This window comes from Anomaloglossus baeobatrachus, chromosome 5 (assembly GCF_048569485.1).
Source record: "Anomaloglossus baeobatrachus isolate aAnoBae1 chromosome 5, aAnoBae1.hap1, whole genome shotgun sequence".
Classification (NCBI taxonomy): domain Eukaryota; kingdom Metazoa; phylum Chordata; class Amphibia; order Anura; family Aromobatidae; genus Anomaloglossus; species Anomaloglossus baeobatrachus.
This window is the reverse complement of record NC_134357.1, coordinates 558,179,787-558,207,008: the sequence shown is the minus strand read 5'-3', so window position 1 is coordinate 558,207,008 and position 27,222 is coordinate 558,179,787. Positions and strand designations below refer to the sequence as shown.

General features: G+C 46.0%; 1 protein-coding gene across 1 annotated transcript in view; it reads left to right on the top strand.

Annotated features, from left to right (window-relative positions):
• The first annotated feature begins 530 nt into the window (after window positions 1-530).
• Window positions 531-27,222, top strand: part of LOC142312344 (uncharacterized) — a 122,728-nt gene continuing 96,036 nt past the window's right edge. The window contains exons 1-4 of the mRNA XM_075351281.1: window positions 531-580; window positions 664-761; window positions 2,653-2,743; window positions 15,359-17,927. Of these exons, the coding sequence (XP_075207396.1) occupies window positions 547-580; window positions 664-761; window positions 2,653-2,743; window positions 15,359-17,927 (2,792 nt within the window). The 5' untranslated portion in view covers window positions 531-546. The remainder of the gene's footprint in view (window positions 581-663; window positions 762-2,652; window positions 2,744-15,358; window positions 17,928-27,222) is intronic.

Here is a 27,222-nt window from a genome sequence, read left to right as displayed (position 1 = left end):
GGGACAAGATGGCGGAGAGGATATTACACCTCACCCTAGAGATCCTCTTCCGGATTACTGGAGAGGTGAGAGATTCTGATGACGTCACATTACATCATTCTTATCTATGGGAATAACAGATGGACAGAACTGGAGAGGTGAGGACTCTGGAAATGTCTGGAGTGAGATTTCTTACTGTGTCTCTCTATAACCAGGATTACACAGTAGTGAAGAAGACCTCTAGTGAGCGCTGTCAGGCCCCTGTGTCTGAGGGATGGGGAAGACCCCTGAGCCCAATCACGGGGCCTCCACCTCACCCCCCGATACATGAGGACATCAATGACCAGAAGATCCTAGAACTCACCTACAAGATGATTGAGCTGCTGACTGGAGAGGTGACACTGCTGGGAATGCTGGGACATTATACAGTAACGCTATGAAGGGATCGGGGTATGACAGTATCATTGTATGTGTCAGGTTCCTATAAGGTGTCAGGACGTCACCGTCTATTTCTCCATGGAGGAGTGGGAGTATTTAGAAGGACACAAAGATCTGTACAAGGACGTCATGATGGAGGTTCCCCAGCCCCTCACATCACCAGGTAATAGACAGGACTAAATACACACGGCCTATAATTATCTGTATGTAAGGAATGAATTCAGTCCCTGTATGTGTCTCCTCCAGATCTATCCAGTAAGAGGACAACACCAGAGAGATGTCCCCATCCTCTTCTCCCACAGGACTGTAAACAAGAAGATCCCGATGTTCCTCAGGATGATCAGGTAGATGGACAGAAGGTGCCATGAAATCTCCCTATGATGTGTAGACGGCTGTGAAGGTCTTGTGCTCAGTCTTGTTTTATCCACCAGTATTAAGTGTTTTATACTTGTTGTCACGGACCTGGGCCAGTTGTGACCTTGTCAATCTGTGACGAAACCACACCACTAGACAATACACTATACAGTGTATCCACTCATATCTTGTCCATCGCCATTAACTTGAGAACGGCAGCAGCTATAGGTATAGAAGTGGGGTCTAGGTATAGTAAAGTAGCCATGCGCTACTCAATGAAACCACCTATAGCGCCACCTGGTGAAAAACATCGGCGTTCGCATTTTTATCTTGAAAACGGAACGAGAGAGAGAAAAAAAGAATTGCAAAGTTGTAGGGCATCATCAATTCAATACGAGTAGACACCTTACATACAGTAATGCTATGATTAGAACGTGTAAAACTCACAAGGCTGCGGACGTGAAGCGATATCTCATGGAGACCTTCCTACAAGTCATTGGGTATGGTGGCTGCATGGAGTGGCCTCCACGCTCACCTGACCTGACCCCATTGGACTTCTTTCTGTGAGGTCACATCAAACAGCAGGTGTATGCGACCCCTCCACCAACATTGCAGGACCTACGACGACGTATCACAGATGCTTGTGCAAACGTGTCACCTACCACATTGCACAATGTGCAGCAAGATACAGTATGCTCTCCAGAGTCCAGATGTGCATTGCAGCTGACGGTGGCCACTTTGAGCATCAAAGTTAAATGAGCGCCATATGCCTGACCAGCATTCAATGTTTTGGGGGGGGTCATTGGTTTCATATCATAGCATTTCTGCATGCAAGGTGTCGATTCGTATATAATTGATGATGCCCTACAATTTTTTTATTTAACTTTTTTTTTCTCTCTCGTTCCGTTTTCAAGATAAAAATGCGAACTCCGTTGTTTTCTACCAGGTGGTGCAATAGGTGGTTTCATTGCGTAGCGCATGGCTACTTTACTATACCTAGACACCACTTCTATGCCTATAGCTGCTGCCATTCTTAAGTTAATGGCGATGGACAGGATATGGGTGGACACACTGTATACAAGATGGGATTTGCAGAATATATATGTCAGAAGTACATTTACAGATAATATATGGATTACAAATAGATATGCAGATGGGTCAATTACCTTATTCCTTGTGAATATGAATGGTGGCTTGAACAGGGGGGCGCTATAGAGCCTCAGGTTTTCTGGGGCTTCCCCCACATATAACACACGGGACCACCTGGAAAAGAATAACGCAAAATGTCCGCTCTGGGGTTATCAATCTGGCCACATTCCATGTCCCCTTCCACCTGTGACATCAGACTGGGCTGGCCTTTTACTTGTCCAGGAAAGTACGGGTTTCAGTCCCCCCCCCCCCCCCCCCCCCCCCTCATAACGCCGCGCGTGAATGTCTCTCACATGGAAGATATTAATATTATATTTCCCCTTATTTGATCTATCCATAGACAGTAAATATTATGTCTGGGTTCTTTTGGGGAGTTATTAATCATTGGCTGCTACGCACGTCGCACAATCTTGCCGAGAAGTGTGTGTGGTGTGCGTCATCTAATATGTGGGAGCAACACACTCCCCAATATTGTAACTCTTCTAACGGGTCCGAAGAGTCTAGAGCCAATCCTTAGAAGATGGGTATAAACTTGGAGTTCTCCTTCTACCTACCTTCACCATTTGCTGATTTCCTGGCTGCTGCAGGGAGTTGGGTGTATGTACAGTGATAGTTGACTGACCTTTGGCATTCTCATATCTCAGAATATTCCTCACATTTGTGTAATGAGAGCGGTGGAGATGGCAGGATTAGAGCTGATCATAGGTGTGACTTTTACAATATTTGTTTCAGGGTGAAGTTCTGACGCATATTATTACTACAGAGACATATGTGAGGGGTGATGAGCGGAGTAAAGAGGAGATTCCTACAGATGACAACCCAGGTGAGTAGTGACCACTAAATGCAGACAAGTCACAGATTCTTCTCATTCACTGGCTGTGACTTCTTTAATGGCAGTGTAATTTCGCCATATGGTCAAGTGGTCACCATTCTGCTGCTAGACCACTACATGCTCCACCACCCATAACTGTCCCTATTACTTTGGGCATTGGAGGTCCTTTTGTTGACGTGAGAGTGTTTTAGGTGAGAGCCTAGCTTTGAAGGATCCACCCAATCCCTTGGACTTAGAAGATGTTGACCTTTAGCTACCCACACATCTCTAAACTTAATCTGTAAAGTCAAATGACAGCGTATGTAGAATGTGTTGACAACTTAGAAAATCACGTGAACAAAAAAAACTATTATATTATGTCCATCTCCAAATCCACCGGCAATTTTCCTGGTCTTCCTCTCATAAGGTATGCAGGGGAGCAATTTGTTGAGCTTACTGGAATGTTATACATGTCATCTAGATCTGGTAAATTCTCTGGCCATCTGTTCCGCTCCTCCAAGGGCAGGGCTTTTAGCAGCTCTATCACAATGTGATTCATTTTCTCACACATTCCATTAGTCTGAGAATGATAAGGCGTAGTACGAATTTTCTTGCATCCGTATAATTTACAGAATTCTTGAAATAGTTCAGACTCAAAAGTCGGGCTTTGATCTGTTAATACCCGTTCTGGATATCCATGTGGTCTGCAGAAATAGGCTTGGAATGTTTTTGCCGCTGTTTGAGCCGATAAGTCCTTCACTGGAGCTACTACTAGGATCCTGGAATAGTGGTCCACCATGGTAAGAGCATAAGTATAACCGGATCTGCTGGGTATGAGCTTGACGTGATCAAGGACTACCAGCTCTAATGGCTGTTTGGTAATGATGGACTGTAGTGGTGCCTTCTGACTGTTACGGTCTTTTCTTCTTAATGAGCATGGTCCACAATCTCTACACCATTTCTCTATAGAAGATCTCATGCCAATCCAGTAAAATCTTTCACGTAACAGGATCTCCAACTTCTTCCATCCAAAATGTTCTGATTGATTATGATACATATCTAACACCATTTGGGTGTCTCTTTTTGGAACCACAATTTGCCAAACCATCTCATGTGTACTAGGATTAATATATCTTCTGCACAGTTTATCTTGATGGATAAATAACCTGCTTCTTTCTTTCCACAATTGCTTGGCCTCTAGTGGGGAATCTTTGTCAAGTTTGCAGCTTGGTTCGGTTACTAGCTTTTTCACTAGACTCACTGCCGGATCACTATTGGGTTTCTTTCCAATTATAGTGAGGCAACGGGCTCAATGCTATATTCTGCTGGTTTTGATAGATGATGGCCTCTGTCACTTCCCATTTTCTGTTCTTATGGAAAGCTGGGAGTTCTACTTCCTCCAAGTCATCCTCCTCTACTTCTGATCCTGGTAGATATGCCTGAGGATTCCTAGACAGGACATCAGTATTGGCATTTTTACGGCCTGTCTGGTACTTGATGATAAAATCAAAATTTGACAATCTGGCCATCCAGCGTTGCTCCAGTGCACCAAGTTTTGCAGTGTCCAGATGCGTCAATGGATTGTTATCCGTATAGGCGACGAATTTTGAAGCAGCCAGATAATGTTTAAACCTTTCCGTTATGGCCCAGACCAAGGCCAAAAACTCCAACTTAAAAGAACTATAATATTCAGAGGTTTTTTTCGGTGGGTCGAAGTTTCCTGCTGGCATAAGAAATTACCCTTTCTTTTCCACCTGAGATACTACTGCTCCTAGGCCTACATTACTTGCGTCGGACAAATGGTAGGTTATAATCAGGATATGCCAATATTTCCTCACCAGTCAGAGCTGTCTTCATCTGTTGGAATATCCTCGAAATATATCCTCGAAACGCGTAGACCGATAGAATAAAAGAACACGTTTATAACATCAACGTGCTACATCTTCATTTTGGCTTATGCGTGGCATTAACCCCCATTTCACTCTGCTTTGTATGTTCATCTGTTGGAAGGAATCTTCTTGCTCTTTAGTCCATACCAATGACGGTTCTGACCTTCTTCGTTTAGTTTGGCCTACCAGTAGGGCTTGTAAAGGTGCTGCCATGTTTGTATAGCCCCTTATAAATCTCCGGTAATATCCTACCAAACCCAGGAACTGGCGTACTTCTCTGACGATGGTTGGTCTCTGCCAATCTTGGATAGCTGTTATCTTCTCCGCATCTGGTGCTATTCCATCTGCGCTAACTACATGTCCAAGATATTGGACTTTTGGTTTCAGCAGGTGACATTTTGATAGTTTAAGCTTCATTCCATATTTTGCTACAGATGCAAATACCCTCAGCTAAGTGTTCCAGGTGATCTTCATAGGTCTTGGAGTATACAATTACATAGTCTACGTACAAGAGTATGGTCTCAAAGTTCTTGTGTCCCAGGCAACATTCCATGAGCCTTTGAAATGTTCCTGGTGCATTACATAATCCGAACGGCATCCTATTAAATTCACATAGGCCCATTGGTGTTGTAAATGCCGTCTTCTCTCGGTCTTCCTCTGCCACGGAGACCTGCCAATATCCACTAGTGAGCTCTAATGTAGAAAAATAATTAGCAGTCCTCAATGCAGCAAGAGACTCCTCTATACGGGGTAACGGGTAAGCATCTTTGTGAGTGATCTTATTTATTTCCCTGTAATCCACACACATCCTCATAGTGCCATCTTTTTTACTAACTAGGACTAAGGGTGCTGCCCAGGGGCTACAACTATCTCTTATAACCCCTGCCTCGCTCATGTCCTGCAGCATCTCTTTTGCACACTGGTAGTGTTTTGGTGGCACGGGTCTATGTCTCAGTCTAATTGGTGGATAATTCCCTGTGGATATGTGATGACGTACCCCTTCTACCTTCCCAAAGTCTAACAGATGCTTACTAAACACCTGTTCGAATTCTCGTGCTACCCGATAGATTCCATTTTTTTGATAGGAAGGGGTGGTATCAGTCCCTACATGCAACTGCTGACACCATTCCTCTAGCTGTCCCTTGGAGTTGTTGTCCTCCGCTTAATTTGACGGGGGCAAAGGCTTTATCGCCTGTATATGGCTGTCACAGACAGTGTACAGCTTTGCTACTGTAGCGTACCTGGGTAATTTTCCTTCCTAATCCCCACAGTTTGATACGAATTGGTACTCTTCCTTTGCGTACATCCACCACCCCTCTGGCTGTCAGCAGCGTAGGTCTGTGCTCTGAGTATACCAGTTCTACAACTGCCTGGTATTCCTTTCCTCTAAGACAGATAGCTGCTCGATACCAGATCATCATTTCACTTTTAGGTGGTAACATAATAGGAAATTGGTCTGTAACCCGTACACTGCCAATTTCCCCTCCAGACAGATTTACCTGTTGTCTGTGTTTTCAATTACATTTGTTCCAAGTACCATGGAGGGGCATTTGTTGTTAGGGTCATCTTCTACCACACATAATCCTTGGTCTTTTAACTCTACTCTCCCCAGTTTTAATGTGACTTCCCTAAACCCAACCTGGTTTAGTGGTAGTCCATTGGCTGCTAGTATAACCAAACTAGAATCTGGGGGTCTAAGATCGTCATCAGATCAATAGTGTTTGTACAATATATGTGGGATGGTGGTTACTTGTGACCCAGTGTCCAAAAGAACTGACATGGGGATTCCTTCTAGTGTAATATTAAGGTACGGGCGGCCTCCCACGTACTGACTACGCCAGTCTTTCGGGGCCGACTGTCTTATTCCTGAGGCTCGGCCCTGGGCCCCAGGAATTGCCGGTTTAAAAGACCTCCTCTTGCGAAATGGCCTGGCTTGTTACAACGAAGGCAGACGGGTTGTCCTGAAGAATCCTTGTGGTCCATAGCTCTGCGTTGGAATGGTCCGTTGGTCCCCTCCACGGGCGACTTGTTGGTCCCCTCCACGGGCGACTTGTTGGTCCCCTCCACGGGCGACTTGTTGGTCCCCTCCACGGGCGACATGTGCCTTTTTTTTTCATCCATGGAACATCCTCAGGAGAATCAGCTAACTATATTTTACTGGGCAGTTGTGACCCTCGCTGGTTCTGCAAGAGTGTTAACACAAAGTCCATCTTTTTAGTCAGCTGCTGTACTTGGTTGCGCAAATCATCCTCTCTGCTTGATGTTTCAGCCACCTTTACAACCTTTACCAAATCTTTGGAAGCATTTGTTATGCCGGCGGGAGAAGTATCAACCTGCCAGGATGGGTCCACTGACTTGGCCGGCAACTTGTACTGTAATACTGTTATTGCTCTATCTTTTATAGCATCAAAGTCAACATCAGGGTGATCTAAGACCCACATATGCACCTGCTGACGACTGACTTCTGACCTCAAGCCAGCTATGAACTATTCGGCAAGCATTTTATCCTAGTCGTCCACACTTGCTGGATCCACTTGCTTTAAGGACCGAAGTGCTACCTGTAAACATAAGGCACAATCTCTGATGGTTTCCTTTGGCCCTTGTTCACATTGGTAAAATATCATCCTCAGCACAGCCCGGGTGCGTTTCTCAAAAGCAGCTTTTAACTTGGCAAATACATTTTTTACGGAGTCTCTGTCAGTATCTTTCCATGACTCCACCTCCAGCTCTGCTGCACCGATTAATTGTCCCAACACCATAGTGGCTCGCTGTTTCCCGGTCATAGCATACATATCCAGCACCGCAAATATTTTCCTCTTAAAAGCTGCCAGAGTGCCTGGTTTCCCTTCATAGATTGGCAACCATTTTGCTCCGGGCACATATGGCAAGGTTATTGGCATTATTAAGGCTGCTGGCGCGGCTCCTCCTTCTGTGGGGACCCAGGATTCGTTGTCCTCACTCATGGCGGTGCCCCCTTAGTTAATTGCGGCCAGTTGCACAGCCTTTAGATACAGTCAAAGTTCAGCACACACTAGGATTTTGCATAGACAGACCCACCTTTTGTCAGTTCTTGGGTCTTTTCGGAACCAGCCACTGCACTTTGGATAGTCTGAGCAGAGCGCTGAGCGGGACTTATCCTCGCTCTCCTTTTCACCTGTTGTGTGGCGCAGCTTCAATCTCTGTGGTAGCTCGCGCCTATTTCAAACCAATGAGCAACGCCGTTTAATTACAAGGACTATGGCGGTTCTGTGCGCACTTTACATAGCCAATAAAGTCTTTTTAGGTACACATTGTTGGTTTTTAAGTACGATCCTGTTCGTGACGCCAATTGAGTCGACCATCCGGGTTTTCGATAGGGGGGTACTCTGGTGCCGGTACTACGGATACTTTACTCTCGATGGGGTTACCACATGTGGTCGGTCCCGGCTTCGTGCCCTGGGCGCTCACTCTGCGGCTGTGGAATGGGGTACAGGGATGATTTTGGGGATATACGTGACGCCACCTGTGGTGTCTGGTAAGCGGGATACACCAGCGCTGCCCGCGGCCGACCTCTGAGGCGATGGTGACGGCAGCTTAAAATCTCTCAGCTCCCCATAGGTGGAGCTATTTTACCTCAGGGCGGCGGGTCACTGACCAGGAGGGAAGCGACCGAGCGGTGATGGCTGCCTTCTTCTCTGACGTCGCAGGGTCCTGTCGAACGGCGGAGAGACGACACACCGAGGTCCACATCAGCTTAAACAAGTCCTTTTCTTTGTCGCTCCATTGGGAGACCCAGACAATTGGGTGTATAGCTTCTGCCTCCGGAGGCCACACAAAGTATTACACTTTAAAAAGTGTAACCCCTCCCCTCTGCCTATACACCCTCCCGTGGATCACGGGCTCCTCAGTTTTATGCTTTGTGTGGAAGGAGGCACACATCCACTCATGCATTCTCATATTAGCTATGTCGGTTGGAAGAAAAGAGGGCCCCCACGGGGCCCCCGGCATGTTCCCTTCTCACCCCACTACTTCGGCGGTGTTGTTAAGGTTGAGGTACCCATTGCGGGTACAAAGGCCGGAGCCTCATGCCGTTCCCTTCACCATCCCTTAGCGGCTCTGGGAGAAGTGGGATCCTGAGCGGTCATCCATTTACTGGGACCGTGCTCCCTCCGCAGCCCCTGTGGGAATCTGCCGGACCGGAGTCTATTTAACCTCAGGGACCGGGCCCTGCATCTCAAAGGTACTCTGTGTCCCCATTGGGGACTGTGCAGGGAGCGCACCTTCTTCCCGGACGCTGCGGCAGCTGCTGAATTGAGAAGGCCGGCGGACTTCCGCGCCGACCGTGCCTGCTTGTCGGGCGCAGTCTCAAATTTAGTCCCCGGCTTCATCGCGGCCTAGTCGCAAAAATCCCGCCCCCGGGCCTGCCTGTCAGGGGTAAGGGCGGGACTGCCGACCTGACGTCGGATGTGAGGGCTGGAGCATCCTGCATGTTTCCTCCCCCCTCACTGATCACTGTGGGGACCCCAGATTCCCGCACTTTCCTGGCGCCGCCCACGGCTCCACTCCTCCCCTGAGAGCTCCGGCAGCCATTTTTTGGCATTCTGCCGGTGGAGGATTCTCAGTGAAGAGCTCTGAAGCTCCGGGGGACCTAAGGCAGGGAATCTGGAGGACACACACTCCGCTTGTTAGCGGTCGGTAAGCCACACCGGTCACCCGGTGCTGGTCCCCCCTAGGGTGCCGGAATAGATATGTATTTATATATATTTCTGTTCGGTCGGGCTGTATACCCTTTTTTGCCCATATACCCTCAGTGATCATTCTCCTAGGAGACAACAGCATGTCGTCCACAAGGAGCAAAGCTGTTAAGGCACAAGGTTTTTTTGCGGCCTGTACCTCTTGTGGGGCTATGTTACCTGTGGGTTCCACCTACCCTCACTGTGAGGAATGATCGACCCCTGTTTCGCTTGCTCAGCCGGAGCCTCGGTCACTAGTGGGCCCCTCGGCTCATGTAGACCCCCCTGCTCCCCCTGTCCAGGCGGCAGGGACAGAGTTCGCCTCTTTTGCTGAGAAACTCTCTGAGTCACTTTCACAATCCATGGCTCAGTCTATGGACAAATGGTCTGCCAAGCTGCTAGAAGCTTTGCAGTCCAGACCGGTCCTTACACAGGCCCCGGCCCCTGTTGGATCGTCGCCTCCAGGCCCCTCTCAGTCCGCGCCGCAGCGCGCTCCCAGGTTGGGCCCTAGGTCTCACGTGGAGGACTCCTGCCCGGACCACAGTCCTAGACAGGCTAAGCGGGCTCGCTGGGAATCTTCCCCGACTTCTTCACGCTGCTCGGGTTCCCAGCTTGAGGACTCTCTGGAGGACGAGGCGGACGTCGCAGCTCAGGGCTCTGACCCTGACGTCGCCCTTAACCTTGATACACCTGAAGGGGACGCCTTAGTGAATGATCTTATCTCGTCCATCAACCAGGTGTTGGATCTCTCTCCCCCGCCTCCTACTGTAGAGGAGTCGGCGTCTCAGCAGGAGAAACACCAGTTTAGGTTCCCCAAACGTACACGTAGTGCGTTTTTCGATCACTCTGACTTCAGAGACGCTGTCCAGAAGCCCAGAGCGGTTCCGGACAAGCGCTTTACTAAGCGCCTCACTGACACGCGTTACCCCTTCCCCTCTGAAGTCGTTAAGGGTTGGGCTCAATGTCCCAAGGTGGATCCTCCAGTCTCTAGATTGGCGGCTAGATCCGTGGTATCGGTTGCAGATGGCTCATCGCTAAAGGATGCCACTGACAGGCAGATAGAGCTCCTGGTGAAGTCCATCTATGAGGCCACGGGCGCGTCTTTTGCCCCGGCCTTTGCAGCCGTGTGGGCACTCCAAGCTATCTCAGCTTGTCTGGCTGAGATTAATGCTGTCACACGCAATTCTGCTCCTCAAGTTGCGTCTTTGACTTCTCAAGCGTCAGCTTTTTCTTCCTACGCCATGAACGCAGTCCTAGACTCTGCTAGCCGTACAGCTGTGGCATCCGCTAACTCTGTGGCAGTCCGCAGGGCCATGTGGCTGCGCGAATGGAAGGCAGACTCGGCCTCCAAGAGGTTCTTAACCGGTTTGCCGTTTTCTGGCGACCGCTTGTTTGGCGAATGATTGGATGAGATTATTAAGGAATCCAAGGGAAAGGACTCCTCCTTACCCCAGTCCAAACCTAAGAGACCTCAGCAACGGAAAATACAATCGAGGTTTCGGTCCTTTCGTCCCTCCGCCAAGCCCCAATCCTCTTCGTCCAGCAGGCCGGAGAAAGGCCAGAGGAACTCCTATGCGTGGCGTTCCAAGTCACGCCCCCAAAAGGCCGCAGGAGGCACTGCCTCCAAGGCGGCCTCCTCCTGACTCTCGGCATCCCCTAGCCGCATCCTCGGTCGGTGGCAGGCTCTCCCGCTTTGGAGACGCCTGGTGACCACATGTTCAAGACCGATGGGTGAGAGACATTCTGTCTCACGGTTACAGGATAGAGTTCAGCTCTCGTCCTGTGGCTCGTTTCTTCAGAACCTCTCCGCCCCCTGCTCAGGCCGACGCACTTTTTCAGGCAGTGGACGCTCTGAAGACAGAAGGAGTTGTGATCCCCGTTCCCCTTCAGGAACGTGGTCGCGGCTTTTACTCCAACTTGTTCGTGGTGCCAAAAAAGGACGGATCATTCCGTCCCGTTCTGGACCTCAAGCTACTCAACAGACATGTGAGAACCAGACTGTTTCGGATGGAATCTCTCCACTCGGTCATCGCCTCAATGTCACAAGGAGACTTCCTAGCGTCGATCGACATCAAGGATGCTTATCTCCACATGCCGATCGCACCCGAACATCAACGTTTCTTGCGTTTCGCCATCGGGGACGAACACCTTCAGTTCGTGGCATTACCTTTCGGCTTGGCGACAGCCCCACGGGTTTTCACCAAAGTCATGGCATCCGTTGTGGCGGTCCTACACTCTCAGGGCCACTCGGTGATTCCCTACTTAGACGATCTCCTAGTCAGGGCCCCTTCTCGGGTGGTGTGTCAACACAGCCTTACCGTCGCTCTGGCGACTCTCCAGCAGTTCGGGTGGATCATCAACTTCCCGAAATCCAAGTTGACACCGACCCAATCACTGACTTACCTCGGGATGGAGTTTCATACACAGTCAGCGGTAGTCAAGCTACCGCGGGACAAACAGCTTTCTCTGCAGGCAGGGGTGCAATCACTGCTTCGGGGTCAGTCACACCCCTTAAGGCGCCTCATGCACTTCCTGGGGAAGATGGTGGCAGCAATGGAGGCAGTGCCGTTCGCGCAATTCCATCTGCGGCCACTCCAATGGGACATTCTCCGCAAATGGGACAGGAGGTCGGCTTCCCTCGACAGGAACGTCTCTCTTTCCCTTGCAACCAAGACGACACTTCAGTGGTGGCTCCTTCCCAATTCTCTATCGCAGGGAAAATCCTTCCTACCCCCAACCTGGGCTGTGGTCACCACGGACGCGAGCCTGTCAGGGTGGGGAGCGGTTTTTCTCCACCACAGGGCTCAGGGAACCTGGACTCCGATAGTCTTCCCTTCAGATCAATGTTCTGGAGATAAGGGCAGTGTATCTAGCCCTATTGGCTTTCCATCAGTGGCTGGAGGGCAGGCAGATCCGTATCCAGTCGGACAACGCCACTGCCGTCGCATACATCAACCACCAAGGCGGCACTCGCAGTCGTCAAGCCTTCCAGGAAGTCCGGCGGATTCTGCAGTGGGTGGAAGCCACAGCCTCCACCATCTCCGCAGTTCACATCCCGGGCGTAGAAAACTGGGAAGCAGATTTTCTCAGTCGTCAGGGCATGGATGCGGGGGAATGGTCTTTGCACCCAGAAGTGTTTCGAGAGATCTGTCGCCGCTGGGGAACGCCGGACGTCGATCTCATGGCGTCACGGCACAACAACAAAGTCCCGGCATTCATGGCACGGTCTCAGGATCACAGAGCTCTGGCGGCGGACGCGTTAGTTCAGGATTGGTCGCAGTTTCGACTGCCTTATGTGTTTCCTCCTCTGGCGATGCTGCCCAGAGTGTTACGCAAGATCAGGTCCGACTGCCGTCGCGCCATTCTCGTCGCTCCAGACTGGCCGAGGCGGTCGTGGTACCCGGATCTGTGGCATCTCACGGTGGGTCAATCGTGGGCGCTTCCAGACCGCCCAGACTTGCTGTCTCAAGGCCCGTTTTTCCATCTGAATTCCGTGGCCCTCAACCTGACTGTGTGGCCATTGAGTCCTGGCTCCTAGCGTCTTCAGGGTTATCTCAGGATGTCATTGCCACCATGAGACAGGCCAGGAAGCCAACGTCCGCCAAGATATATTACAGGTCTTGGCAAATCTTCTTATCCTGGTGCTCTGATAACGGTTTTCTTCCATGGCCGTTTGCCTTACCCACTTTTCTTTTCATTCCTTCAATCCGGAATGGGCAAGGGTTTGTCACTCGGCTCTCTCAAGGGCCAAGTATCGGCGCTCTCCGTATTTTTTCAAAAGCGCCTAGCCAGGCTTCCGCAGGTCCGCACGTTCCTGCAGGGAGTTTGCCACATAGTCCCACCTTACAAGCGTCCGCTGGAACCCTGGGATCTTAACAGGGTACTAACGGCTCTTGAGAAACCACCTTTCGAGCCGCTGCGGGATGTCTCTTTATCACGTCTTTCGCAGAAGGTGGCCTTTCTAGTGGCAGTTACATCACTCCGGAGAGTGTCTGAGCTGGCAGCGCTGTCATGCAAAGCCCCCTTCCTGGTGTTTCACCAGGATAAGGTGGTTCTGCGTCCGGTCCCGGATTTTCTCCCTAAGGTGGTATCTCCTTTTCATCTCAATCAGGATATCTCCTTGCCTTCATTTTGCCCTAATCCAATTCACCAATGTGAAAAGGATTTGCACTCTTTGGATCTGGTGAGAGCACTCCGACTCTACGTGTCTCGCACGGCGCCCCTGCGTCGTTCAGATGCGCTCTTTGTCCTTGTCGCTGGCCAGCGTAAGGGTTCGCAGGCTTCCAAGTCAACCTTGGCTCGGTGGATCAAGGAACCGATTCTCGAAGCCTACCGTTCTTCTGGGCTTCCGCTTCCTTCAGGGCTGAAAGCCCATTCTACCAGAGCCGTGGGTGCGTCCTGGGCATTGCGGCACCGGGCTACGGCTCAGCAGGTGTGTCAGGCAGCTACGTGGTCTAGTCTGCACACTTTCACGAAGCACTATCAAGTGCATACCTATGCTTCGGCAGACGCCAGTCTAGGTAGGCGAGTCCTTCAGGCGGCGGTTGCCCACCTGTAAGAGGGGGCCGTTTCGGCTCTTTTTATTGAGGTATTCTTTTACCCACCCAGGGACTGCTTTTGGACGTCCCAATTGTCTGGGTCTCCCAATGGAGCGACAAAGAAGAAGGGAATTTTGTTTACTTACCGTAAATTCCTTTTCTTCTAGCTCCTATTGGGAGACCCAGCAGCCGCCCCTGTTCCCTTCGGGCTGGTTGTTCTTTTGTGTACACATGTTGTTCATGTTGAATTGTTCTTTTGGTTCATGGTTTTCAGTTCTCCGAACATCCTTCGGATTGAATTTACCCTAGACCAATTTATGTTTTCTCCTTCCTGCTTTTGCACCAAAACTGAGGAGCCCGTGATCCACGGGAGGGTGTATAGGCAGAGGGGAGGGGTTACACTTTTTAAAGTGTAATACTTTGTGTGGCCTCCGGAGGCAGAAGCTATACACCCAATTGTCTGGGTCTCCCAATAGGAGCTAGAAGAAAAGGAATTTACGGTAAGTAAACAAAATTCCCTCCATAAGACAGTGTCTTATTTTCGGGGAAACAGGGTAGGTATTAAAGCCAATTCTACTAGAGCATTTGCGACTTCCTGGGCTGAGAAGGTGGAAGCGTCAATTGACCATATAGGTAAAGCAGCGACTTGGTCCTCTCCTTCTACCTTCTATAAGCACTTTATGGGATCTATCCTCTTCTGGTAACCTTTCCTTTGGAAGAAGGATTCTGCAAGCAGTGGTCCCTCCATGAGGGATTTGCTCTAAATCTCTCGTGCGGTGATGTTATGGAAGAAGGGAAAAACCAAATTACTTACCGGTAATAGGATTTTCCAGAGTTCATGACAGCACCCTTATATTCCTGACCTTTTTCATAGCTTTTGTTCTGCACTAACTGTAATGTGGTGTGTGTTTCAGGGCACTCTTTTTTTTTGGTTTTTCTTTTTTCTTTTTTTTTTTTGCTTTTTCTGGTGATGGTGTGTGCAGATGTAACTTTGTGGGGGATCGTCTCATGCTATGTAACCCAATTAATGTGTGGGAGAGGTACTTTTTATTAAGTAGGTTTCCTGTCCTTGTGGGGTGGATCGCTCTCTCGTGTGGTGCTGTCATGGCCCATGGAAAATGCCTTTACCAGTAAGTAATTTTAGTCTTTTTCAATTGACAAACGTAACTAAGGTCTTGGTTTTTTGGGACTTTCGTAAAGGTTTGGTTATATGTTGACGTCCATAACATTTTTTGTTGACTTAAATTGTGTACTATTTTTGTTGTAGCAAATAATTGAACTTAATAATAATAATTTCCATTTATATAGCGCTATTAATTCCACAGCGCTTTACATACATTGGCAACACTGTCGCCATTGGGGCTCACAATCTAGAGTCCCTAATTGTATGTCTTTGGAATTTCTCTACATAACTTGTAATTTCTATGAATATTTTAGAAATGTTATAAAAATATAATTTGATTACAAAGTAATCTTTATTCTTGGCAGGTGACTGTACAAGATCAGAGGGACAACTGACATCTTCATATTTTAAATCAGAAGACCTAGATATCAAACATGATATACCTGAAATGTATGCCATTATTACAGATATACCATCATCCCTTCACAACAAAGATCTATCATCTTTTGATACTTCACAGACTATTAAGAAAAATAAAAGGTACAAAAGAGATGTTAAAAAGAAAACTGATCTTAAGGCAAAGATGCCATTTTCAAGTGCAGAATGTGGCAAACGTTTTTCCCTCAAAGATTCTTTTGCTAAACATCAAAAAATTCACACAGAGAAGAAAACATTTTCTTCAGAGCTTGGGCCAAATTCTAACAAAAAATCAAAGCTCGTTAGCCCTGAGAGAGTTCACACAGGGGAGAAGCCATATTTATGTTCAGAATGTGGAAAATATTTTGTAACTTTATCAAATCTTCATAACCACCAGAGACTTCATATAGGGAAGAAGCTCTTTTCATGTTCACAATGTGGGAAATGTTTTTACCAGAAATCACATTTTATTGCACATCAGCGAACTCACACAGGTGAGAAGCCATTTTCTTGTTCAGAATGTGGAAAATGTTTTGCGGAGAAATCAAGTCTTGTTAAACACCAGAGAATTCACACTGGGGAGAAGCCCTTTTCGTGTTCAGAATGTGGGAAATGTTTTAATCAGAAAACAGTTCTACTTGTCCATCATAGAACTCACACAGGGGAGAGGCCATTTTCATGTTCAAAATGTGGAAAATGTTTTGCAAATAATTCAAGTTTAATTCAACACCACAGAACTCACACAGAGGAGAAACCATTTTCATGTTCAGAATGTGGGAAATGCTTTAAAGCTAAATCAGGTTTTGTGGCACATAGGAGAGTTCACACAGGTGAGAAGCCATACACATGTTCAGAATGTGGGAAAATTTTTAGCAATAAATCACATTTTGTTAGACACCAGAGAACTCACACAGGGGAAAAGCCCTTTTCTTGTTCAGAATGTGGAAAATATTTCGTAAATATATCAAGTCTTGTTAGGCACCAGATAATTCACTCAGGGGAGAAGCTCTTTTCATGTTCAGAATGTGGGAAAAGTTTTTATCGGAAATTTCATCTTGTTATACATCAGAGAACTCACACAGGTGAGAAGCCATTTTCGTGTCCAGAATGTGGAAAATGTTTTGCAGAGCGTTCAAGTGTTGTTAAACACAAGAAAATTCACACTAGGGAGAAGCCATTTTCATGTTCCGAATGTGGGAAATGTTTTAAACGGAAATCATGCTTACTTGTCCATCATAGAACTCACACAGGGGAGAAGCTGTTTTCATGTACAGAATGTAGGAAATGGTTTACAGAAAAATCAAAGCTCATTTCACATCAGCGAACTCACACAGGGGAGAAGCCATTTCCATGTTCAGAATGCGGAAAATGTTTTGCAGAGATTTCTAGTCTTGTTAAACACCAGATAATTCACACAGGGTTGAAGCCATTTTCATGTCCAGAATGTGGGAAATGTTTTAATCGGAAAACACTTTTACTTGCCCATCATAGAACTCACACAGGGTTGAAGCCATTTTCATGTCCAGAATGTGGGAAATGTTTTGCAAAGAAACAAACTTTTGTTACACATCAGAAAATTCACACCGGGGAGAAACCATTTTTATGTTCTGATTGCGGGAAATGTTTTGTACATAACTCTAGCCTTGTTAAACATCAGCAACTTCACACAGGAGAGAAGCCATGTGCATGTTCAGAATGTGGGAAATGTTTTGCTTATAAATCAAATCTTGTTAAGCACCAACAATTACACACAAAAAGGAAGCCTTTTATATGTTCAGATTGTGGGAAAAGATATACAGGTAAAACATATTTTGCTAAACACCAGAGAACTCATACAGGGGAGAAGCCCTTTTCTTGTTCAGAATGTGGAAAATATTTTGTAAATTTATCAAGTCTTCTTAGCCACCAGAGAATTCACACTGGGGAGAAGCTCTTTTCATGTTCACAATGTGGGAAATGTTTTTACCAGAAATCACATTTTGTTGAACATCAGAGAACTCACACAGGTGAGAAGCCATTTTCGTGTTCAGAGTGTAAAAAATGTTTTGCGCAGAAATCAAGTCTTGTTAAACACCAGATAATTCACACTGGGGAGAAGCCCTTTTCATGTTCAGATTGTGGGAAATGTTTTAATCGGAAAACACTTTTACTTGCCCATCATAGAACTCACACAGGGGAGAAGCTGTTTTCATGTATAGAATGTGGAAAATATTTTGCAAATAATTCAAGTTTAAGTAAACACCACAGAACTCACATAGAAAAACCATTTTCATGTTCAGAATGTGGGAAATGGTTTAAAGCTGAATCAGATCTTATGGCACATAGGAGAGTTCACACAGGTGAGAAGCCATATCAATGTTCAGAGTGTGGGAAACATTTTAACAATAAATCACATCTGGTTACACATCAGAGAACTCACACAGGTGAGAAGCCATTTTTATGTTCAGAATGCGGGAAATGTTTTGCAGAGAATTCAAGTCTTGTTAAGCACCAAAGAATTCACACAGGGGAGAAGCCATTTTCATGTGCAGACTGTGGCAAATGTTTTAAGCGGAAATCAGATTTAGTTGTCCATTGTAGAAGTCACACAGGGGAAAATCCATGATCATACCTGGGAGGTGAGGAAAGTTCTACTTGAAAATCATAGTTTGAATGCAAAGAAAAACTCACATAGAGACAAACTGTACAACAAGACATGTAACAGAGACAAAGTAAAGACCTATAAGACCATTGGGAATTGATTTCCTTCTGTTTACTCCAATACTCATAATATTGGGTTTAAGAAAACTTGGACAATTGAAATAAATGAATAAGTATTTAAAATTGGCTCTCCCAAAATTTGCACTTGAAAACATAACATAAGTTTGGTGTCCCCCAACATAATCTGACACTTAGTGGCAAGACATAGAACTTGATGAGTCGCCCATTTAATCCAAAGCTGCTGGTTCACAAGTTTCTAAACTCAACGTGAAGCCATGATCTAGACAAGGAAATTTAAAGTTGCCTATCTTCCTCTTTTAATTATTTTAATTATGGAAAAAGTTTCTCTTTTTGCATGCTCTGGAATTCTTATGATATATTCTGTTACATTTGTGGTTGTTTTAATCCCTTCAGCCCCCAGCCTATCTTGACCTTATCGGCCTTGCAATTTTGCGCAATTCTGACCAGTGTCCCTTTATGAGGTTATAACTCTGGAACACTTCAATGGATCCTAGCGATTCTGACAGTTTGTTCATGACATATTGTACTTCATGAAAGTGGTAAATTTAGGCCGATATTTTTGTGTTCATTTTTGAAAATTTCGGAAATTTGGCGAAAAGTTTGAAAATTGTGCAATTTTCAAAATTTGAAATTTTATGCCCATAAATATGAGAGATATGTCACACAAAATAGTTGATAAATAACATTTCCCACATGTCTACTTTACACCAGTGCAATTTTCAAAACAATTTTTTTTTTGTTAAGAAGTTAGAAGGGGGTCAAAGTTCATCAGAAATTTCTCATTTTTCCAACAAAATTTACAAAATTTTAGGGACCACAACACATTTGATGTGACTTTGAGAGGCCTAGGTGACAGGAAATACCCAAAAGTGACCCTATTCTAAAAACTGCACCCCTCACACTGCTCAAAACGATATCCAAGAAGTTTATTAACCCTTTAGGTGCGTCACAAGAATCAAAGCAATGTGGAAGGAAAAAATGAAAATTTCCTTTTTTACACAATGTTACTTTAGCCATAAAATTTAGCATTTTCACAAGGGTATCAGAAAAAAATACACCATAAAATGTATTGTGCAATTTCTCCTGAGTACACCGATACCTCATATGTGGTGGAAATTACTTGTTTGGGTGCACGGCAGGGCTCGGAAGGCTAGGAGTGCCATTGGACTTTTCAAACGCAAAATTGTCTGGAATAGTTAGCGGATGCCATGTTGCGTTTGGAGACCCCCTGAGGTACCTAAACAATGGAGCTCCCCCACAAGTGACCCCATTTTGGAAACTAGACCCCTCATGTAATTGTTTTAATGTTTAGTGAGCCCTTTGAACCCCTGGGGGCTTTACAGAAGTTTATAACGTTGAGCCGGGGAAATATATATATATTTTTTTTTTTTACCACAAAATTGTTCCTTCAACCAGGTAGCTTTTTTTTTTTTCAGAAAGGTATCAGGAAAAATTACACCATAAAATTCATTATGCAATTTCTCCTAAGTACACCGATACCTCATATGTGGTGGAAATCAAGTGTTTAAGTGCACAGCAGGGCTCGGAAGGCAAAGAGTGTCATTTGACTTTTGGAGCTAATTTTCCATTCAAAAAGTCAAATGGCGCTCCTTCCCTTCCGAGCCCTACCATGCACCCAAACAGTGGTTCATGACCACATATGAGGTATCTGTGTATTCAGGAGAAATTGCCCAACACATTTTAGGATCCATTTTATCCTGTTGCCCATGTGAAAATGAAAAAAAAGTGAGGCTAAAAGAAAATTTGTGAAAAAAAAATTACTTTTTCATTTTTACATATCAATTTGTGAAGCACAAAGTACTTCAAAGTACTCACTATGCATCTAGATAAGTTCCTAGGGAGGTCTAGTTTCCAAAATGGGGTCACTTGTGGGGGAGCACCAATGTTTAGGCACGCAGGGGCTCTACATACTCGACATGGTGTCTTGCTAACAATTTGAATGGAAAATTAGCTCCAATTATTTACGGACACCATCTGGCGTATGGAGAATATGTAGTGTATGTCAGGTTGGTGTGTAGTGTAGTATACCTCAGGTTGGTGTGTGTGGCGTTTGCCACACACACATCAACCTGACGTACACTACACCCCACACACCAACCTGACATAGTGTATGTCAGGTTGGTATGTGTGGTGTAGTATACACCACACACCAACCTAACATACATTAAGTCAGATTGGTGTGCAGTGTGATATAAGCTAGTGTACGTCAAGTTGGTGTGTGTCAGGTTGATATGTGTGGTGTAGTATACACCACACACACACGCACACGCCAACCTAACATACACTATACCACACCACATACCAACCTAATGTAGCGTATTTCAGGTTAGTGTGGTGTAATGTACGTCAGTTTGGTGTGTGTGGTTTAGTGCACTAGTGCTAGGTTGAGGGTTACTCACACTTTACTGTGGGTCTTCGTCCATGGCTGCCGACTCTTCTCCTCCCGGCCTCCGGACGATTTCTTGTCCTGCGACGTCGAGTCTGTGTCACTGGAGGAGGAAAAGTGGGGTCCTCTCCCTCCTCAGCTGAGTACACCCTTTGTGACTGGGACGAGCGAGATGTGCTGTGTCCATGTGTAAAAAATCCACTAAACTTTATTATAGTGTGCGTGTGTATGTGTCAGTGTTTGGCAAACAGGAGGGGGGCAGAGGTCGGGGTGAGGGGGTGGAATCGGACGACGGGGGGAGCGAAGATCGGGGTGGGAGTGCGGGGGTGGAATTGGATGGCAGGGGGAGTGGACAGCAGAAGGGAGCATTTCTTACCTGGCAGCGCGGTGAGCGGTGGCAGCAGATCCTGGCAGCGCGGTGATCACGATGGTGACGGCAGCAGGGGACCTCAGTCTTCACCTTCCACGGCCAGGATGAAGTTGAAGTGGAGGGGCACCCACTGGTCACACCGCCCCTCCACATCTGACTGGAGGGATAGCGTCACAGGAACGCTAGCTCTAATCAGACCGGGGGGGGGGGTAATTCTGCTCCAGCCAATGGCCGATGATATTGCATCATCAGCCATGGCTGGATTGTAATATTTCGCCAAGTTTCATTGGTGAAATATTACAATCGTTCTGATTGAATGTGAAAGTGACACTTTCAACAGCCAATCAGTGATCGTAGCCACGGGGGGGCAAAGCCACCCTTCCTGGGCTCAACTACGAGTCCTCATGTACCTGTAGCGCTGGTGACATTTCAGTGAACGCAGTCACCAGCGCTGCAGGAACTGAAACCCACCATGACGCATACGGTGCGTCAAAGATCGGGAAGGCACAAACTTTCATGACGCATATGGTGCGTCAAGGGTCGGGAAGGGGTTAAAACATCCAACTATTAATGTGTCAATCATTCCTCCACGATCCACAAACTGTTCAACTGTCGGATGACCTATTAAAAAAGAAAAAAAACAACTTTTTTAATAAAGTTAAATTTGCTATGTCTTTTAAGCGTCATGAAATTCTGACTGATACAGTCCTCTAATAATAACTTTAAGTTAATCATGTTTTGTCTGAGGGTCGTCTGAATCCATCTAAATGTTATCAATTTATGTGCAAACATCAATAAACGTTCTACCGCAGTTTTACCACTTGTGTCCAGTGTCAGTTTTTCTCCATGCCCTTATATAAAACCTTGGGAGTCTCCAACTAAATCAGCCGAGTATGGTTTATTTACAGGGGTTGGACAAAATAATGGAAACACCTGGAAACATCAACAAAAGTTAGTTTAATATGGTGTAGGTCGACCTTTTGCGGCGATTACAGCCTGAATTCACTGAGGTATGGATTCATATAAGGTGTGAATTATTTACAAAGAAATTTTAGCCCATTCTGCAGTTAAAACAGCCTCCAGTTTTTTGAGCGACGATAGTGGTGGAAATCGACGTCTAACTTGAATCTCTAAAATCGACCATAAATGCTCAATAATGTTGAGGTCTGGGGATTGTGGGGGCCAGAGGAGATGCTTAACTTCATTAGAATGTTCCTCGTGCCATGCTTTAACGATTCTAGCTGTATGAATTGGTGCATTATCATCCTGAAAGATGGCGTTCCCCTCCGGAACAGTGCTTGAACCATGGGATGCACTTGGTCGCCCAAGATGCCTAAATAATCTCGGCTGTTAATTCTTCCATGAAGGGATATCATTGGTCTGGCGGATCTCCATGAAATAGCACCCCAGATCATCACAGAACCTCCGCCATGTTTTACGGTTGGGAGAAGGCAGTCTGGATGGAATGCTTTTTTCGGCTCTCTCCAAACGTACACTCGGCCGGAGGTTGGAAATAGGGTAAACGATGAGTCATCTGAGAATATCACGTTTCCACTGCTCGAGGGACCAATTCTGGAGGTTTCTACACCACTCTAAACGCTTGGACACATTTGTCCTGGAGAGCAGCGGTTTTCTAATTGCAGCTCTTCCATGGAATTCAGATTTGTGCCGCTCCCGATGAACAGATTTCGTGGAAACTGGGTTTTGTAGGTGTTCATTGAGCTCAGCAATGATTTTTGGAGCCGTGGTCTTGCAATGCTCTCTCACAATTCGCTTAACACTAGAACTGAGGTAGTCATTTTGACTACTTTGTCCTATGTATTGAAGTAGTCAAAAAAAAAGTCAGTAGTTTTATTGTTAAAGACCCTGTCATACACAGATAAATCTGCGGCAGATCTGTGGTTGCAGTGAAATTGGGGACAATCAGTGCCAGGTTTGTGGCTGTGTACAAATGGAACAATATGTCCATGATTTCACTGCAACCACAGATCTGCCAAAGATTTATCTGTGTGTGTGACAGGGCCTTTAGAGTCCAACGGTCTCTCTCTTTCAACTTTGACTTTCGGCCGGACATGTGCTTAGCTGCAGACGTTTTTCCTTCTCTTTCAAACACAGTCATTACTTTGGAGACAGTACCTCTTGACATGCCAAGCATTCGGGCACTTTCTGTTACACTAGCGCCTGCCATACGAGCACCAACAATTTGGCCTCTTTGAAAATGCGAGAGGTCTGCCCTTGGTATCAGGTTCTCATCAATGTTCTTACAATTCTGCAAAACAAACAGTTAATTTACATACATATCACATAACACAAATAATCAACTACAAACCATTAACATATGTCACGGGTTGCATGTTTATAACGTGTTCAAAGATTATGATGCAAAAACGTTAGGTGTTTCCATTTTTTTGTCCAACCCCTATATCTCGGCCCTTAATTTATTGGATCTGAAAGCTTAATGTTAGCTGCATTCAGCCTATTGGCCATTACTTTTACCAATATCTTGACATCAGCTGTCAAAAGATAGATGGATCTCTGAGTCTGGGAAAGTAGCATCTTTCCCAGGCCTTGGCAAGACCACAAATATCTCAAACATGGAAGAGGAGTCATGTAATAGTTGATCATTATTATCTTTCAGAGAGCTAATGTGTCTAAAGTCTGCTTTACACGTTGCAATTTCGCATACGATATCGTATGCGATTTGCAACGCCCCCATCGTATGTGTGGCACGTTCAATTTGTTGTACGTGCCGCACAAACTATTAACCCCCGTCACACGTACTTACCTTCCATACGACCTCGATTTGGGTGGCGAACGTCCACTTCCTGGAGTGGGAGGGACGTTAGGCGTCACATCGACGTCACGCGGCAGCCAGCCAATAGATGCGGAGGGGCGAAGCTGAGCGGGACGTAAACATCCCTCCCACCTCCTTCCTTCCGCATTGCTGGCCGGGAGCCGCTGGACGCAGGTAAGATCTGTTCATTGTTCCCGGGGTGTCACACACTGCGATGTGTGCTACCCCGGGTACGATGAACAATCTGACGTGCAATTCTAGAGAAAGGTACGATGTGTATGTGATGAACGTTTTACCGTCCAATCGCAATCGCACGTACCTGTCACACACTGCAATGTACCTTACGATGCCGGATGTGCGTCACGACGTGACCCCGCCGACACATTGTAAGATATATTGCAGCGTGTAAAGCGGGCTTTAGTCGTTATTGTCCATTTGTAACTACAGATGACATGTTTCCTTCCTTTTCCTTAAAATAATGTTTAAAGAAGAATGGCTTCCTAAGTTCAGTTTGTGCTCCATAGGACCTGTATTGGGGTTGCTATAGTATCTGAGGTGTATTGTGAGGCTTTACAGCATTTGAGGTGTGCATTGTGGTGTTCTATAGCAGCTGAGATATATATTATGAAGTACAACAGTTAGCGTGTGTATTATGATTAGTGATGAGCAGTTGCATGCTCAGAGATGCTCAATTCGAGTACCCGAGTATAAAGCGGGCTTTACACGCTATAATAAATCTAATGATGTGTCGGCGGGGTCACGTCGTAAGTGACGCACATCCGGCATCGTTAGTGATATTGTAGCGTGTGAAACCTACGTGCGATTGCGATCATACGCAAAAACATTGATCGCATGCACGTCGCTCAATTTCTAAACATTGAACGTCAGGTTGTTCAATGTTCCCGAGGCAGCACACATCGCTGTGTGTGACACCCCGGGAAAGATGAACTCCGTTTACCTGCATCCCGCGGCTCCCGCCGGCAATGCGGAAGGAAGGAGGTGGGCGGGATGTTTACGTCCCGCTCATCTCCGCCCCTCCGCTTCTATTGGCCGGCTGCCGTGTGACGTCGCTGTGACGCCGAACGGCCCTCCCACTCCAGGAAGTGGATGTTCGCCGCCCACAGCGAGGTCGTATGGAAGGTAAGTACATGTGACGGGATTTAATTGTTTGTGCGACACGGGCAACAAATTGAACGTGCCGCACAAACGTTGGGGGCGGGTCACATCGCATACAAGATCGTATGCAAAATTGAAACGTGTAAAGCAGCCTTTATGGAAGTCAATGATTGGGCAATTCGACTCTCCACCTACATACAGCCAGACATAAACAGAGCATTTCCTAGAGAGGCTTGGCAGGTTTTTTTTTATTTTTTAAAAGACATCCAAAACTCTTCCATCAAAATGCTGGAGTCCCTTATTGACTTCCATTATACTCATTTACTCGTGTCGAGCCTGTCAGCACATCCAACGGACCATCACCAATCATAATACACAGGAGCACATGGAGAAGTCACCCCCACCCCATGCTCTAACCTATGTTGGGAGCATTTCTTCTTACACCTGAGTGTTGCTGTCTGCTTGTGATTGGACAACTCATACAGCTAGAACTAAACTCCCCCAGTAAAAACTATCTCATAACACCCACTTGGACTTAACTTTGTGGGAAAACCCCTTCAATTTTAAAGTTGATTTCCATCAATAGATCTTGGAATAATAATTGCTCAATTGCATGTGTTGAGATAATCCTCCAAAGGTGCACCTGCTATTTACTGTGTAATGGCCATGCCTGACTGTACGGGGACAGGGTCTGATCATACCATATCTCCTGGGCCAGGGAGGATGCAAGAGTATAAAGACATTACAGCTTTTGCCTCATTGTCAGGAAGGGCATTAACTTGATGACTCCCACAAATCCCTGCTCCTCCAGATGGGTTCATTGCCATGTGCAACTCTAAAAGCGTACCTGGAATCCCTGCAAATGTTTGCTGTCAAACCTTTTGCCATTTGACACTCTGCAGGAAGTGGCTCCTATATCAACACTTTTTCCATATCCCGTACCTGGACATTTCTCATTGTAATATCTAGAGCCATCTACAAAAATCTCAAAATCTGCATTTGTAACACTAGGTACGGGAAGTAGGGTGATATGGGGACACATGACCAAGTCTACCGCTGGGCCCTCACCACCCTAGATGGGTTCCGCACCTATGTGCTGAGCTGGATATCTGGTCCTAGGCTGACCCTGATCTGGGCCCTAGGTAGTCAACCCCACTAAGCACTAATGAAGACAGGGACAAGAAACGGGAAAAGTGAACGATAAACCTATCTCCAGGTGACTCCGAGAGGAACTACAACAACCACAAAGTTTCTCCAGATGTATGCAAGCCAACTGCTTGCACTGAAGACTTGTTAAGAGTATAAGAGCTATCACCAGCACAAAGTAATAGGAAGTAAAGATATATAAAGACACCAAGTGAAGTGCTGATGATATGCAGCAAAAAGTCTGGGGAACTCTTCAGCATCTTAAAGGGAAAGGGATGAAAACCAAGCAGAAATAATAGAAGGTCAGAGAGCAGTTTGCGCAGCCAAATGCTGTGACCTTCTATGGCTAGACACCACAGGACTGTCTGTCACGTGTGACAGCATTAGCAACTGGGGTTTCAACAACATTCTCAAGTTCTCATATGTCAGTTTTTATTAGTAATAGATGAAAAAAAGATGATCCAGCTTCTAAATGTAATATGTTTAAAAATGTATGAGTTCTTAAAAAAAAGTTAGAAATATATATGCACATTAAGTTTTTATTAGTTCCAAATAATTATATTGGTCATCAGGATTACTAGATAATTTTGACCACGGTTTAAGAGCTTAATTAACCTGTTAAGGTTATGGCTTGTTCACGATCATCAAAGGTGATGTGAATTTCACAGCTTTATAAAAACCCAGCCTACTCTATTTCTGTGCCAACCCCCCCCCCCCCCCTTTCCCCAGCAGCCATGGTTTCTTCTAAGCAGCTGCCTAGAACTCTGAAAATGAATATGGTGAAGGCCCATAAAGCAGGAGAAGGCTAAAAGAAGAAAGCAAAGCGTATTCAAGTTGCCCTTTCCTCAGTTCAAAATATAATTAAAAAATGACAGCTGCCAGGACAGTAGAGGTCAAGATAAGGTCTGGAAGACCAAGCACAATTTCTGTGAGAGCTGCTCGTAGGATTGCTAGAGAGGCAAATCAGAATTCCTGTCTGACTGCAAAAGACCTTCAGGAATATTTAGCAGGCTCTAGAATTGGAATTGTGTACATTGTTCTACTGCTCAGTGACACCTGCATAAATATGGCCTTCATCAAAGTCATCAGAAGAAAACCATCCTCACCATAAAATTCAGCATCAGAAGTATTAAAAAAAAACATCTAGGACTTCCGGGAGGCGGAGCTACGAGGTAGCTGCTTTTATCATGAGCTCCTGCAGCAGCCTAGGCCAAAAACGTTATCCAGGCCCATCCTAACATCTAAAGGCTGCAGGGAT